The sequence below is a fragment of the Oncorhynchus keta genome, chromosome 12 (genome assembly GCF_023373465.1).
Source record: "Oncorhynchus keta strain PuntledgeMale-10-30-2019 chromosome 12, Oket_V2, whole genome shotgun sequence".
Classification (NCBI taxonomy): Eukaryota; Metazoa; Chordata; class Actinopteri; order Salmoniformes; family Salmonidae; genus Oncorhynchus; species Oncorhynchus keta.
This window is the reverse complement of record NC_068432.1, coordinates 4570198-4587868: the sequence shown is the minus strand read 5'-3', so window position 1 is coordinate 4587868 and position 17671 is coordinate 4570198. Positions and strand designations below refer to the sequence as shown.

The 17671-nt window shown below is 42.9% G+C and overlaps 1 protein-coding gene across 1 annotated transcript in view; it reads right to left on the bottom strand.

Moving 5' to 3' along the window:
* LOC118391648 (solute carrier family 22 member 2-like) overlaps positions 1-17671 on the bottom strand; it is a 127625-nt gene that overhangs the window by 35270 nt on the left and 74684 nt on the right. The window contains exon 8 of the mRNA XM_052457618.1: positions 16166-16339. Coding sequence (XP_052313578.1) covers positions 16166-16339 — 174 coding nt within the window. The remainder of the gene's footprint in view (positions 1-16165; positions 16340-17671) is intronic.

Sequence of the window (17671 nt, the reverse complement as noted above, 5' to 3'; positions counted from 1 at the left end):
CTAATAATATTTTATATTCTTGGCATGAGTAGCAGGAAGTTGAAATTGGGCATGCTATTTATCCAAAACTGAAAATGCTGCCCCCTATCCCAAATAGGTTTTAATGTGTACTCCAACCAAAGACGTCCACTACCTTTGCCCTAGCAAACCATTCGTCAGGGATAACACTGAGTGCCTTTGTGGCCTTAAGCCTATCACTAGTGAAGAACGCTGTAGTGCCAAACTAACAGCAAGAGATGGGGTTACCACCACACAAGTGGAGGTGGTAGGGAATCACCGGCTGGTTAATTTAGCCTCTTTTTTAAAAGTGGTTTGCCTAAAATGACATACCCAAATCTAACTGCCTGTAGCTCAGGCTGTGAAGCAAGGATATGCATATTATTGGTACCATTTGAAAGGAAACACTTCAAAGTTTGTGGAACTGTGAAAGGAATGTAGGAGAATATAGCACAATAGATCTGGTAAAAGATAATACAAACTGCCCAAATGTGCCTCATTTGTTTACTAATAACTTTTCATGTTCAAAATTGTGCTCTCTCAAACAATAGCATGGTATTATTTCACTGTGAAAGCTACTGTAAATTGGACAGTGCAGTCAGATTAACAACAATTTAAGCTTTCTGCCAATATCAGAAACAATTGAAGTCGGAAGTTCAAATACACCTTAGCCAAATACATTTAAACTCAGTTTTTCACAATTCCTGACATTTAATCCTGGTAGACATTCCCTGTTTTAGGTCAGTTGGGATCACCACTTTATTTAAAGAATGTGAAATGTCAGAATAATAGTAGAGAGAGTGATTTATTTCAGCTTTTATTTCTTTCATCACATTCCCAGTGGGTCAGAAGTTTACATACACTCAATTAGTATTTGGTAGCATTGCCTTTAAATTGTTTAACTTGGGTCAAACGTTTCAGGTAGCCTTCCACAAGCTTCCCACAATAAGTAAGGGGAATTTTGGCCCATTCCTCCTGACAGAGCTGGTGTAACTGAGTCAGGTTCGTAGGCCGCCTTGCTCGCACACATTTTTTCAGTTCTGCCCACACATTTTCTACAGGACTAAGGTCAGGGCTTTGTGATGGCCTCTCCAATAACTTGACTTTGTTGTCCTTAAGTCATTTTGCCTCAACTTTGGAAGTATTCTTGGGGTCATTGTCCATTTGGAAGACCCATTTGTGACCAAGCTTTAACTGATGTCTTGAGATGTTGCTTCAATATATCCACATAATTGTCTTGCCTCATGATGCCATCTGTTTTGTGAAGTGCACCAGTCCCTCTTGCAGCGAAGCACCCCCACAACATGATGCTGCCACCCCCGTGCTTCACGGTTGGGATTGTGTTCTTCGACTTGCAAGCTTCCCCCTTTATCCTCCAAAACATAACGATGGTCATTATGGCCAAACAGTTATATTTTTGTTTCATCAGACCAGAGGAAATTTCTCCAAAAAGTATGCTCTTTGTCCCCATCTGCAGTTGCAAACCATAATCTGGCTTTTTTTATGGCAGTTTTGGAGCAGTGGCTTCTTCCTTGATGAGCAGCCTTTCAGGTTATATCAATATCGGACTCATTTTATTGTGGATATAGATACTTTTGTACCTGTTTCCTCCAGCATCTTCACAAGGTCCTTTGCTGTTCTTCTGAGTCTGAAGGTAGGCCTTGAAATACATCCACAGGTACACCTCCAATTGACTCAAATGATGTCAATTAGCCTATCAGAAGCTTCTAAAGCCATGACATCCTTTTCTGGAATTTTCCAAGCGGTTGAAAGGCACAGTCAACTTAGTGTATGTACACTTCTGACCCACTGGAATTGTGATACAGTGAATTATAAGTGAAATAATCTGTCCGTAACCAATTGTTGGAAGAATTACATGTGTCATGCACGAAGTAGTTGTCCTAACTGACTTGCCAAAACTATAGTTTGTGAACAAGATATTTATGGAGTGGTTGAAAAACGAGTTTTAATGACTCCAACCTAAGTGTATGTAAACTTCCGACTTCAACTGTATGTATGCGGATGACTCAACACTATTCATGTCAGCTACTACAGCGACTGAAATGACTGCAACACTTAACACTTAATATATTTCAAATATTTGGGACAAATCATTCACTTAACCCTTAACCTCAACTAAATCTTGTAATGAATAATGTGGATATTGAGCAAGTTGAGGTGACTAAACTGCTTGGAGTAACCCTTCATTGTAAAACTGTCATGGTCAAAACATTGGGAGAAGTCTGTCCATAGTAAAGCGCTACTCTGCCTTCTTAATTAACAACACTACCAACAAGTCCCTAGTTTTGTCGCACCTGGACTTCTGTTCAGTCGTGTGGTCAGGGGTCACAATAAGGGACTAAGGGAAATTACAATTGGCTCAGAACAGGGCAGGACGGCTGGCCCTTAAAAGTACACAGGGAACTAACATTAATAATATGCATGCCAATCTCCCATGGCTCAAAGTGGAGGAGGGATTGTCTTCATCACAACCTGTTTTTGTAAGAAGTGTTGACAAGCTGAATGCACCAAGCTGTCTGTTTAAACTACTCAGACACCCATGCATACCCCTCAAGACATGCCACCAGACATCTCTTCATTATTTGTCACTAAGATGGCATAGCAGTCAGACGTCTTTTGTCCTTGTCTTGTCGTGTCCCGTATATATACATATATATTTACAACTTTCTTCGCATACCTTTTCATACATATATATTTTTTCCATAAACTCAACTTCAAAACACTCTCCTGCAACCCGCTTCACCAATTTATAAAACAAAAGAAAGTATTATTTACCTCAATCTGTAATGCTCCATAGAAGCTAGCGAGAAGCTAGCCAGAAGCTAGCCAGAAGCTAACCAGAAGCTAGCCAGAAGCTAACCAGAAGCTAGCCAGAAGCTAGCCTGAAGCTAGCCAGAAGCTAGTTAGCTTCTTTACTGGCTAATCGTTAGTATTCAGCTAACCACGGTTTGTGGTCATCAGCTATCCTTTACCTCGAAAATCTATCACCAGTTTTGTACGGCGCGGCTCAGACCGGAACATATCGGACCTATTTTTCTCTCCATGTCCCCGGATTTCAACCGCAAGCTCTGGACATTTATACCTGGATCTCGCAGCTAGCTAGCTGCTATCCGTGTGACGATCGGCTTACGTCTATCCCGGAGCAAACATCAATTATTCCGGAGCAAGCCATCTGAAGAGTTCCATCAGCCACTCCTGGGATACAATCACCTATCCGGACCCGTTTTACTGCCAACGCGGAGCCCCACCGGGCCTTCACAACTGGACTACCGACGTTATCTGCCCGAGGGAGTTATCCAGCTGGCTCCTCCGTCGTGACGTTACCTGAACGCCTGCTAATCGTTAGCTGTCTTATCGGCTGCTATCTGAATAGATCTATCGGACAATTAATATTCTTTTTTTTCTTGTTTTTTTTTCTTGGGCCTCTAACTATATCTATTTGTTTCTACCACACGGAACCCCACTAATCCTACCGACGGAAATGCACGAGGTGGCTAAAAACAGACCTCCATACTATGCTATCTAGCTACCGATGGCCCGGCTAGCTGTGTGAATCGCCGTGACCCCAACCAACCTCACTACTCACTGGACCCTTTTGATCACTCGATTAAGCATGCCTCTCCTTAATGTCAATATGCCTTGTCCATTGCTGTTCTGGTTAGTGTTTATTGGCTTATTTAACCGTAGAGCCTCTTGTCCTGCTCACTATACCTTATCCAACCTATTAGTTCCACCACCCACACATGCGATGACATCTCCTGGTTTCAATGATGTTTCTAGAGACAATATTTCTCTAATCATCACTCAATACCTAGGTTTACCTCCACTGCATTCACATCCTACCATACCTTTGTCTGTACATTATACCTTGAAGCTATTTTCTCGCCCCCAGAAAACTCCTTTTACTATCTGTTCCAGATGTTCTAGACGACCAATTCTCATTGCTTTAAGCCGTACCCTTATCCTACTCCTCCTCTTTTCCTCTGGTGATGTAGAGGTGAATCCAGGCCCTGCAGTGCCTAGATCCACTCCTATTCCCCAGGCGCTCTCTTTTGATGACTTCTGTAACCATAATAGCCTTGGTTTCATGCATGTTAACATTAGAAGCCTCCTCCCTAAGTTTGTTTTATTCACTGCTTTAGCACACTCTGCCTACCCGGATGCTATAGCTGTGTCTGAATCCTGGCTTAGGAAGACCACCAAAAATTCTGAAATTTTCATACCTAACTACAACATTTTCAGACAAGATAGAACTGCCAAAGGGGGCGGTGTTGCAATATACTGCAAAGATAGCCTGCAGAGTTCTGTCCTACTATCCAGGTCTGTACCCAAACAATTTGAACTTCTACTTTTAAAAATCTACCTCTCTAAAAACAAGTCTCTCACCGTTGCCGCCTGCTATAGACCACCCTCTGCCCCCAGCTGTGCTGTGTTGTGTGTGTGAGATTCCCAAAGATTGGAAAGCAGCTGCGGTCATCCCCCTCTTCAAAGGGGGGAACACTCTTGACCCAAACTGCTACAGACCTATATCTATCCTACCCTGCCTTTCTAAGGTCTTCGAAAGCCAAGTCAACAAACAGATTACCAACCATTTTGAATCTCACCATACCCTCTCTGCTATGCAATCTGGTTTCAGAACTGGTCATGGGTGCACCTCAGCCACGCTCAAGGTCCTAAACGATATCTTAACCGCCATCGATAAGAAACATTACTGTGCAGCCGTATTCATTGATCTGGCCAAGGCTTTCGACTCTATCAATCACCACATCCTCATCGGCAGACTAGACAGCCTTGGTTTCTCAAATGATTGCCTCGCCTGGTTCACCAACTACTTCTCGGATAGAGTTCAGTGTGTCAAATTGGAGGGTCTGTTACCCGGACTTCTGGAAGTCTCTATGGGGGTGCCACAGGGTTCAATTCTTGGACCGACTCTCTTCTCTGTATACATCAATGATGTCGCTCTTGCTGCTGGTGTGTCTCTGATCTACCTCTACGCAGACGACACCATTCAGTATACTTCTGGCCCTTCTTTGGACACTGTTTTAACAACCCTCCAGGCAAGCTTCAATGCCATACAACCCTCCTTCCGTGGCCTCCAATTGCTCTTAAATACAAGTAAAACTAAATGCATGCTCTTCAACCGATCGCTGCCTGCACCTGCCCGCCTGTCCAACATCACTACTCTGGACGGTTCTGACTTAGAATACGTGGACAACTACAAATACCTCGGTGTCTGGTTAGACTGTAAACTCTCCTTGCAGACCCACATCAAACATCTCCAATCCAAAGTTAAATCTAGAATTGGCTTCCTATTTCGCAACAAAGCATCCTTCACTCATGCTGCCAAACATACCCTTGTAAAACTGACCATCCTACCAATCCTCGACTTCGGCGATGTCATTTACAAAATAGCCTCCAATACCCTACTCAACAAATTGGATGCAGTCTATCACAGTGCCATCCGTGTTGTCACCAAAGCCCCATATACTACCCACCATTGCGACCTGTACGCTATCGTTGGCTGTCCCTCGCTTCATACTCGTCGCCAAACCTACTGGCTCCATGTCATCTACAAGACCCTGCTAGGTAAAGTCCCCCCTTATCTCAGCTCGCTGGTCACCATAGCATCTCCCACCTGTAGCACGCGCTCGAGCAGGTATATCTCTCTGGTCACCCCCAAAACCAATTATTTCTTTGGCCGCCTCTCCTTCCAGTTCCTTGCTGCCAATGACTGGAACGAACTACAAAAATCTCTGAAACTGGAAACACTTATCTCCCTCACTAGCTTTAAGCACCAGCTGTCAGAGCAGCTCACAGATTACTGCAACTGTACATAGCCCACCTATAATTTAGCCAGAACAACTACCTCTTTCCCTACGGTATTTATTTTATTTTATTTATTTATTTATTTAGCTCCCCAATATTTTTATTTCTACTTTGCACATTCTTCCACTGCAAATCTACCATTCCAGTGTTTTACTTGCTATATTGTATTTACTTTGCCACCATGGCCTTTTTTTGCCTTTACCTCCCTTATCTCACCTCATTTGCTCACATCGTATATAGACTTGTTTATACTGTATTATTGACTGTATGTTTGTTTTACTCCATGTGTAACTCTGTGTCGTTGTATGTGTCGAACTGCTTTGCTTTATCTTGGCCAGGTCGCAATTGTAAATGAGAACTTGTTCTGAACTTGCCTACCTGGTTAAATAAAGGTGAAATAAATGACTTAAATGTAAATGTAAATGTAAAATAAAAATTATCCCAAAGTCCAGAACAGACTATGGGAGGTGCACAGTACTACATTGATCATTTTTTTAAAAACCTTTACTTAGCTATGAAAGTCAGTTAAGAAAAAAATCTTATTTACAATGACAGCCTAGGAACAGTGGTTTAACTGCCTTGTTCAGGGGCAAAATGACAGATTTTTACCTTGTCAGCTCAGGGATTCGATCTTGCAACCTTTCGGTTTCTAAATCAAAATCAAATCAAATCAAATTTATTCATATAGCCCTTCGTACATCAGCTGATATCTCAAAGTGCTGTACAGAAACCCAGCCTAAAACCCCAAACAGCAAGCAATGCAGGTGTAGAAGCACGGTGGCTAGGAAAGACTCCCTAGAAAGGCCAAAACCTAGGAAGAAACCTAGAGAGGAACCAGGCTATGTGGGGTGGCCAGTCCTTTTCTGGCTGGGCCGGGTGGAGATTATAACAGAACATGGACAAGATGTTCAAATGTTCATAAATGACCAGCATGGTCGAATAATAGTAAGGCAGAACAGTTGAAACTGGAGCAGCAGCGATCCAACCACTAGACTACCTGCCGCCCCGCAACTGCACAGACCTCTATTCCACATCATGTAACTGATAACAAGCAGTAGAATCAGATTTAAAATTCAGATAAAGATATACCTTATGGAACAGTGGGGGCTGTGAAGAGACACGCACAAAGGTACAGACAACAAGACGATGCTTCTTAGAGATGCTGGTGAGTCAGGTGACATTTGTAACAGCACACCCTCTCCACTAGATGGCGATCGTGATCCAGAAGTGAGTTGGGAGGGGAGTAGTAGTCAATAGCACGAGAGCATTTTTTTTTTTTTTTTTTTTACCTTTATTTAACCAGGCAAGTCAGTTAAGAACATATTCTTATTTTCAATGACGGCCTGGGAACAGTGGGTTAACTGCCTGTTCAGGGGCAGAACGACATGATGAGACAATGAGCAATGATGACAATCACAATGTAAGGTAAGAATGGAATCAAATCAGATCCAAACGCCCGCACACTTCTTATGTCATCCTCTGGTAACTGTTTATTTTTCTTTTGAGATCACATTTGGAATGACTTGCCAAATTACATATAAAGATATCTTTGCACCCTTACTGTGAAACGAAGCAATGTTATCTCATCAATACATCACGATGTCTCAACAACGCCCTCCTGGGAAAGTACTAGTTAAGCATTTAGAATGAACCAGGATGGACAATATACTGAGTTATCAGAGGCCTTCTTAAAACCCTACAGCAGGGCTATTCATTTCAGTTCCTGGAGTGCGGAAACGTTTCTGGTTTTGGATTTTTGTATGGTTCTTCAAAGAATCTATACTAGGGCCTCCTGGGTGGCGCAGTGGTTAAGGGCGCTGTACTGCAGCGCCAGCTGTGCCACCAGAGACTCTAGGTTCTCGCCCAGGCTCTGTCGTAACCGGCCACGACCGGGAGGTCCATGGGGCGATGCACAATTGGCCTAGCGTCGTCCGGGTTAGGGACGGCTTGGCCGGTAGGGATGTCCTTGTCTCATCGCGCACTAGCGACTCCTGCGGCTAACCAAGGTTGCCAGGTGCACGGTGTTTCCTCCGACACATTGGTGCGGCTGGCTTCTGGGTTGGATGCGCTGTGATAAGAAGCAGTGCGGCTTGATTGGGTTGTGTATCGGAGGATGCATGACTTTCAACCTTCGTCTCTCCTGAGCCCGTACGGGAGTTGAAGCGATGAGACAAGATAGTAGCTACTAAAAACAATTGGATACCACAAAATTGGGGAGAAAAAGGGGTAAAAAAAAATAAAGAATCTATACTGAGACGAGAATTGTATTGGATTCACCGCTATGTCTCCTAAAGGTCTAAACCAAAGGTTTAATATCAGAGCATTTGTTACATGAATATGTAGATTTGTTCTGCAATCCACTGGGTCAGTTTGTATATATTAGACTTTCTGTAAATACTACATGTGTTAGTTGTTTTTGAAACTATAATTATATCTAATTATATCTATATCTGTGTTCTGCGCATAATGGTTATATGCGTCGGTATTCCAACAGTTTCTGAAGCATTATATTTTTTTTATTGTTGCCTAGGTCTTAACTTGGACCAAATTGTATGTACACTACATGGCCAAAAGTATGTGGACATCTGCTCGTCGAACATCTCATTCCAGAATCATGGGCATTACTATGGATTTGGTCCCCCCTTTGCTGCTGGGAAGGCTTTCCACGAGATGTTGGAGCATTGCTGTGGGGACTTAATTCCATTCAGCCACAAGTGCATAAGTGAGGTCGGGCACTGATGTTGGGCACTGAGGCCTGGCTCAAATCGTCGTTACAACTCACCCCAAAGGTGTTTGATGGGGTTGAGGTCAGGTCTCTGTGCAGGCCAATCAAGTTATTCCACACCCATCTCGACAAACCGTTTCTGAATGGACCTCGCTTTGTGAACAGGGGTATTGTCATGCTGAAAAAGGAAAGGGCCTTCCCCAAACTGTTGCCATAAAGTTGGAAGCACAGAATCGTCTAGAATGTCATTTAATGCTATAGAGTTAAGATTTCCCTTCACTGGAACTAAGAGGCCTAGCCCGAACCATGAAAAACAGCCCAGACCATTATTTCTCCTCCACCAAATCTTAGTTTGCAGTCGGCAAGCAGCGTTCTCCTGGCATCCGCCAAACCTTGACTTGACAAATAAAGCAGTGAATTGGGAGCATAAACAGTGTGCTGGCCTTCCTGTTCTTCACAAGTCTTCAAAGAACAATCCCATTTAGGGTTCTTCAGAGGCACTAAAATGGTTTCCATATGACACTGGGGTCAAACTCATTCCATGGGAGGGCTGAGTTGAGTGTCTGCGGGTTTTTGCTCCTCCCTTGTACTTGATTGATGAATTAAGGTCACTAATTAGGTAGGAACTCCCCACACCTGGTTGTCTCGGGCTTAATTGAAAGGAAAAACCAAAAACCTGCAGACGCTAAGCCCTCCATGGGAATGGAATTGCCCACCCCTGGTACAGAGCTTAGTAGAAACTATTAGTAGTGTAGACAGCACTAGTCTACTAGCTGATTTTATATACAACCATCTGGTGTAGACTTGCTAACACAATGCTTGACCATATAAAAAGCATAATGCAAAAAATAGACCCGTCCTGTTTTTTAAATTTAGGTGAATAAGTTAATTGGTAAAATAATGTCGGCCAACACAAAAATACATTCTGTCCCCTTCTGGGAAAGAAAGCCATGGACCAAGTATTCATTTTACTCTTTAAATAGTAGCATAGCGGAATGTCTTTACCATTGTAAGCAGCAAGGCTACACAAGCAGCACTGGGGGGAGATGGAGTTAGAGGGGGTGATGGTATAAGTTACATGTCTCTCAGGATGTTGATTCGTAGCAGATATGAACAATGTGGCACCAGGATATGTCGACATATTAAAGAAGTAGATCCAGGGAAATTTGAACCAGTGTGTGGAACACCTGCAGTAACAGGTGGAGCCTGGCTGGGTGCTCCTCAGGGCTCAGTACAGGGTCCCATGCCAGGAGTCTGTGCCCAAGTAGCATGTCTGGATCCCTGCCTTCATGCTCTGGTTCTGGTTCTATTAATCCAGCCACCTCATATTTACCCTGCAGGGTATTGCAGCATCCTCTCTACTGGCATGCCATGATTTGTGCATTCTCACAATAACGGCTCATTGTTTCAGCAAACTCTCCCTCTCCCTCTTGCTCAATGTTCACATTTTCAGTCTCCCAGGGCTGCGATTCACATTTTGCCATTGGCTGGTAATGACTTCATGCTTTCTAACAACCTAATATACTGACTTGGTTTTACTCAGGCTGTCTTTAGGAAACCCAGCACATCTGCGGAGGGCTCGGCCATTATGTCATATTAACTCGTCTATAATTACACCACTCATGTCATTTCGAAGAATAGCACTCTGGATGAGAAATGTTGGGGATTTTTGTGTTCTGGATGTACGTCCAAGAGTTTTCCTTTTCATGAACTTCATATCGTGGTCAGTGTTTCAGTTGCTGCAAAAATCAGGAAGAGAGAGAATAACGTAGTAGTCATACCAAGAACGAATAATGATGCTTGCAAAATCTTATGGAAGCTGCATACGTTCCACGTAAAAAGACAATGTGCTCATTCTTATCAGTGGTGTGCAGCTTGGAAATCTCATGAATAAAAAGCGAGGCTAAATTGGACTAAGGCCTAGATTCAATACCTAGTGCCAAAGATCCACAGTACAGAGGGATTGAAATGTAAAGACATTGCTTCCGTATTCGCGGAGACTGCATTCATAGCAAACGCTGCAAATGTCGGCTCAATCAGAAATGACCTTCAACTGTAAATTGCCATACTGACTGAATCGAGCCCTTACTCTTCAAGTACGCGAAGTCGGAACTTGTCCAATTGTGTCAACAGGGGCAAAATGACAAAGGCATTACATAATCATTCTTTCTCTTTCCTCTGTCTTTAAGATCGAAGACACTCCCTGCTGTACTTTTATTTATTTATTTAACTAGGCAAGTCAGTTAAGAACAAATGATTATTTACAATGACGGCCGACCCCGGCCAAACCTGGATGACGCTGGGCCAATTGTGCGCCGCCCTATGAGACTCCCATTCACGGCCGGATGTGATACAGCCTGGATTCAAACCAGGGACTGTAGTGACGCCTCTTGCACTGAGATGCAGTGCCTTAGACTGCTATGCCACTCAAAAACCCAGACATAATTAGTCCAGACATGACCGCACAGGCAATTGTATCACAGCTATCTTCTTTCATGAAGTTGATGCCAAGTTGTTGATGGAAAGGGAAGCCTTGTCTCATTTCTCACAGAGAGGCCAAGGTGGCAGTCCCACGGTTGGCCTGTTAATCTCAGTGCCCGCTTGTCTTGCACTTTTCATGGAGTTGCTATGGACACCACTAAAACACTTCACCCGCTGCTCTGAGAGAGAGAAAGGGAGAGGAGGAGAGAGTGGAGGGGTAGAGGCCGAGTGTATGAGCGTGAAAGAAAAAACAGAAAGAGGGGGGTGCAAGCAAAGAGAGAGAGAGAGAGAGAGAGAGAGAGAGAGAGAGAGAGAGAGAGAGAGAGAGAGAGAGAGAGAGAGAGAGAGAGAGAGAGAGCTTGTACAAGAGATAGTCAGAGAGAGAGAGATTGAAAGAGAGGGCGAGCTGTTACAGGAAAGAGTCAGAGAGAGAAAGACATATAGAGAGAGAGAATTATAGAGAGAGAGAAGCTCCTGCCAGTATTGTTCCTGAGAGGCGACCTCCGGCCGGACAGTCTTTTCTGGCCTAATGTTTGGGACAGCTGAGCTGGTCTTTCCTGTTTCCTGTCTCCATCAGTCCATTGGCCACCCCCTTAGACAATCTGTAGGAATTTGAGGAAAATACTGACTCATACTCTAACAATAATGACCAAAAAAGACCGAAGGAAAGTCTGCCCTGGTAGTTGTTTCAAAGGTTAATGAAAGTATCTATGCTCTCTAATGTGTATGTTTGACCAGGAATCAGACTGCACATTGTCACTGATAAATGTACAACTTCGATACCAAAATATTAAATTATTCTCGAATTACAGTGAATTAAAATTAATTTTTGGGATATATTGTACTTGTTTGATAGCACTTGGATTATGGTTTACTCTATCTAAGCAGTGTTGTCATAGATTGGAAAAGGAGAAACAACAAGCGGGATGATCTATGAGAATGGGATGTTTTGGTGAAAGGTACTCCACAGGAGAGGATGTGTTCGGTGTCATCCCATTTGACAAATTTCCTCGGATTTTAGCCAATTTTGGTGGAGCTGACATGTTTCTCAAACCTAAAGCCATCTGTTTAGTTTTTATATCCAGTTTTATATACATAACTATAAGAAGGTGGATATTTAGTGTATTGCATGTGTTTATAAACACATAGCTCATCTCATAGATGGATCTCAGCCACTCTCAGATCTTGGCTGCTCGCGCTGGACGTAAACAAACTCCCAAGGATAGATTCCCTCTGTGTCATATTAACTACGGGGCAACGGATGATCAACGTGTCCTTAACAATGCCAAAATACCGTGTGCATTCTATGCTTGTTCCACTGATGGACAGCATTCCGTTCTTTTCTTCTTCTCTGGTAATGTAGATTCTTTTCCCAAGCGTTAAGGGAGGTCAAGATCCCCCGGCCTGTGAACGTTTTCAAACCCAGGACATTCTTTATTCTCAATCCCATTTTGATGAGTCTAAGAGCACAGCTCCCCGCCAATAAGAACTAGCCAAACATTTGGAGGTTCAAGGGGTCCTTTATAAATCCTCATAAAGCAGTGGGTGGAATAAACATGGTTACAAAAACCAAGCCAAATGCACAAGATGGGGAATGATGCTCCTCCAGCCTTGTTATTATTGCGTTCTTGCATTGCACAATAACGCAATCGAAACCGAAGTGTTATTTGCAAGGCTGTGTGTAAGTATCAAATAAGCAAGCGCTCTCTTATGTTGTGTGACAGGTGTATTGGAATGGAATTTGGTTGCTTCTCAGAAATGTCCTCTGATACTGTAGAGACAGAGAGAGAGAAATAGTTCATATCTACAACCTCTCTCTTCGTCAACCAAACTATGTTTACACACCATTACATTACTGTACGTATTCACTTCAATCATTTTGGAAATTTAACTATTTCAAAGAATGATCACAGATTAAGATGATTCCACCTCATTAGAAACGATTTCATCTTTCAAGCTGCATTGTTCTGATGGTAGATTGGGAATAACAAACATACCACTCTTTAATACCCGTAGTATCTAGAGCGCTTAACCCCAGGTTTCACAGCAATGTGACCTCAGGGCAATTCCTATTATTATGTATGTAAATCTGTGACAAATATAATAGTTTACGTTAGGTTACCTTATGAAGGGAATAGCGGTCATACAAAATCATACAAATTAGAGGACGTATAGTATCATACGTCTGACCCGGCCGTAGAATATCATACGAATTGGATGATGTCATTTATCATACCTCTTGGAGGATGTATAGTAATGCACGTCTTTATCTGAGACCAGGTTGCTTGTTGCGCTGTAGCTACAAAGGATAATTACTAATGGACACATAGACACGTAACGATACGATACACAACAAAAGTTAGGTGAATTTACGCAACAGGTAGGTTGAATTGGGTTTACATTTAGAATAAGGGTTCGGGGAAGGGTTAGATAAAATGCTACAGTTGAGCCAATTGCAACTGGAACATGCAACCTTTGGATTGCTCGACTGTCACGGATTACGCCCACCCATCCTCTTGAAACCAACCTCCTTATTTTTGGTTCTGTCTCAAGTGACTACACCATTGGTAGGTACAGTAACATACTGTCAGAAATAGGTAAAGTATATTTTGTATGGCTCTGAGGCCAGGCTGTTCACAGGCACCCATCCAATAACTCACTACAAATCACAACTGTTAGAAAAAAAAACAGGTTGGTACCATATGGAAGGGGAGGAGAGGAATGGACTGAAGAAAAGGAGAGATGGAGTGACTGAGTGAATGATTGAGGCCTGGTTTCAGACACTAAATGGAACAAAGCCTAACAGTGGGCTCCATAAGCACAATGGACTGAAAGGAATCCTGCACATCAAGTGAAGGAGCTGCGTTCCCATTTGATCCTGTTCATCAATTACACCAGGGGAATGTGGAGGGAGAGGACAGGGAACCACACACCTAATGCTTTCCAGATACAGCACTTTAATCTCCCTCTGAACCTTGGAAGAATATATATATATATTTTTTTAGGTGTTAGAAGTTAGAACCCTCCAGCTGAATCAATCTAAGACAATATCACTTGATTCAATGGAAGATCATTCGCTTAGATGTTGTATATGCATCAAATCAAAATGTTATTGGTCACATACACGTGTTTGGCAGATGTTATTGTGGGTGTAGTGAAATGTTTGCGTTTCCAGATCCAGCAGTGCAGTAATATCTAACAAGTGATATCCAACAATACACACACACAATTTAGAATATATAAATATTTGGACGAGCAATGTTGGAGCAGCAAAGACTAAGACAGTAGAATATAATATAATACAGTATATATAGTATATCACAAAAGTGAGTACACCCCTCACATTTTTGTAAATATTTGAGTATATCTTTTCGTGTGACAACACTGAAGAAATGACACTTTGCTACCAATGTAAAGTAGTGAGTGTACAGCTTGTTTAACAGTGTAAATTTGCTGTCCCCTCAAAATAACTCAACACACAGCCATTAAAGTCTAAACTGCTGGCAACAAAAGTGAGTACACCCCTAAGTGAAAATGTCAAAATTGGGCCCAAAGTGTCAATATTTTGTGTGGCCACCATCATTTTCCAGCACTGCCTTAACCCTCTTGGGCATGGAGTTCACCAGAGCTTGACGTGATCACGGAGCTGGTGGATGTTAGAGACCTTGCACTCCTCTCTACCTTCCGTTTGAGGATGCCCTACAGATGCTCAATAGGGTTTAGGTCTGGAGACATGCAGTCCTTCACCATTACCCTCAACTTCTTTAGCAAGGCAGTGGTCGTCTTGGAGGTGTGTTTGGGGTTGTTATCATGTTGGAATACTGCCCTGCGACCCAGTTTCCAAATGGAGGGGGATCATGCTCTGCTTCAGTATGTCACAGTACATGTTGGCATTCATGGTTCCCTCAATGAACTGTAGCTCCCCAGTGCCGGCAGCACCCATGCAGCCCCAGACCATGAAACTCCCACCAACATGCTTGACTGTAGGCAAGACACACTTGTCTTTGTACTCCTCACCTGGTTGCCGCCACACACGCTTGACACCATCTGAACCAAATAAGTTTATCTTGGTCTCATCAGACCACAGAACATGGTTCCAGTAATCCATGTACTTAGTCTGCTTGTCTTCAGCAAACTGTTTGCGGGCTTTCATGTGCATCATCTTTAGAAGAGGCTTCCTTCTGGGACGACAGCCATGCAGACCAATTTGATGCAGTGTACGGCGTATGGTCTGAGCACTGACAGGCTGACCCCCCACCCCGTCAACCTCTGCAGCAATGCTGGCAGCACTCATACATCTATTTCCCAAATACAACCTCTGGATATGACGCTGAGCACGTGCACTCAACTTCTTTGGTCGACCATGGCGAGGCCTGTTCTAAGTGGAGCCTGTCCAGTTAAACCGCTGTATGGTCTTGGCCACCGTGCTGCAGCTCAGTTTCAGGGTCTTGGCAATCTTCTTATAGCCCAGGCCATCTTTATGTAGAGTAACAATTCTTTTTTTCAGATCCTCAGAGAGTTCTTTGCCATGAGGTGCCATGTTGAACTTCCAGTGACCAGTCAGTATGAGGGAGTGTGAGAGCGATGACACCAAATTTAACACACCTGCTCCCCATTCACACCTGAGACCTTGTAACACTAACGAGTCACAAGACACCGGGGAGGGAAAATGGCTAATTGGGCCCAATTTGGACATTTGGGGTGTACTCACTTTTGTTGCCAGCGGTTTAGACATTAATGCCTGTGTTTTGAGTTATTATGAGGGGACAGCAAATTTACACTGTTATACAAGCTGTACACTCACTACTTTACATTGTAGCAAAGTGTCATTTCTTCAGTTTTGTCACATGAAAATATATACTCAAATATTTACAAAAATGTGAGGAGTGTACTCACTTCTGTGATATACTGTACATATGAGATGAGTAATGCAAAATATGTAAAACATTTTAAAGTGACTAGTGTTCCATTATTAAAGTGGCCAGTGATTTCAAGTCTATGTATGTAGGCAGCAGCGTCTAAGGTACTACTGATGGCTATTTAACAGTCTGATGGCCTTGAGATAGAAGCTTTTTTTCAGTCTCTCGGTCCCAGCTTTGATGCACCTGTACTGACCTTCTGGATGATAGCGGGGTGAACAGGCAGTGGCTCGGGTGGTTGTTGTCCTTGATGTTCTTTTTGGAGTTCCTGTGACATCGGGTTCAGTAGGAGTCTGGAGGGCTGGTAGTTTGGAAGTGTGGATTCTGATTGGTCAGACCAGCATTGAACCGTCCTTGTTTGAGTTTCTGCCTGTAGGAAGGGAGGAGCAAAATGGAGTAGTGATCAGATTTGCAGAAGGGAGTGCAGGGGAGGACCTTGAAGGCATCCTGAAAGTTGGAGTAGCAGTGGTCGAGTGTTTTAGCAGCGCAAGTACTACAGTCAATGTGTTGATAGAACTTCTGTAGCATTTTATACAAACTTGCTTTGTTGAAATGACCAGTGAAGTTCTTTGAGGGCTGTCATGGTAACGGCTTGAGGGGCAATATACACGGCTGTGACTATAACCGGAGAGAATTCTCTTGGGAGATAATATGGTTGATTGTGAGGTATTCTAGGTCGGGTGAACAAAAGGACTTGAGTTCCTGTATGTTATCACAATCACACCATGAGTAGTTAATCATGAAACACACACCCCCGCCCTTATTCTTCCCGTATAATTATTTATTCATGCTTGTGCGATGAACTGAGAACCCACCTGGCTGTACAGATTCAGACGGTATATCCCAAAAGAGACATGTTTCCGTGAAACAGAGTATGTTACAATCCCTGATGTCTCTCTGGAAGGAAATCGTTGCCCTGAGCTCGTCAACTTTATTATCCAAAGACTGAACATTAGCTTTCTTCTCGGCTGTATGTAATAACAAGATTTTTGGGACAATAATGTAAGAAATAACACATAAAAAACGAAACACTGCAATGTTGCCTAGGAGCTAGACGCACGGCTGCCCTGTCTGTTGGTGCCATTTTCAGGTGTTTTGTTGGCGCCATGCGCCAAGCCGGTCATTTTGTCGCTAAGTTTGAAGCTCTCAGAACACACTCCTCACATCAAGTTTATTCTGATGGACAGTCAGCTAGCTGATGCTGAAGTAGTGATTTTGGCCACAATACACAACACAGACGGTTACTGAGAGACATGAAGTGTTTTATTTTCAGCTCAGGCTCAGTGTTTAAAGTAGAACTGAGATGAGTTGAAACACTGGAGCTCAGTATTATTTCCATGGAGTAAAGGTCTCTCACTCTATGTCTCTCCCTCTCTCTCTGTCACGTAAAGTAACTTCATTACTACATACAGTGCCTTCGGAAAGTATTCAGACCCCTCAACTTTTTCCACATTTTGTTACTTTTACAGCCTTATTCTAAAATGGATTAAAATCCTTAGCATTCTACACACAAGACACCACAATAATAAAGCAAAAATAGATTTAGACATTTTTGCAAATGTATTAAAAAATAAAAAACTATAAATATAAATACCTTATTTACTTAAGTATTCAGACCCTTTGCTATGAGACTCGAAATTGAGCTCAGGTGCATCCTGTTTCCATTTATCATCCTTGACGTGTTTCTACAACTAGATACCTG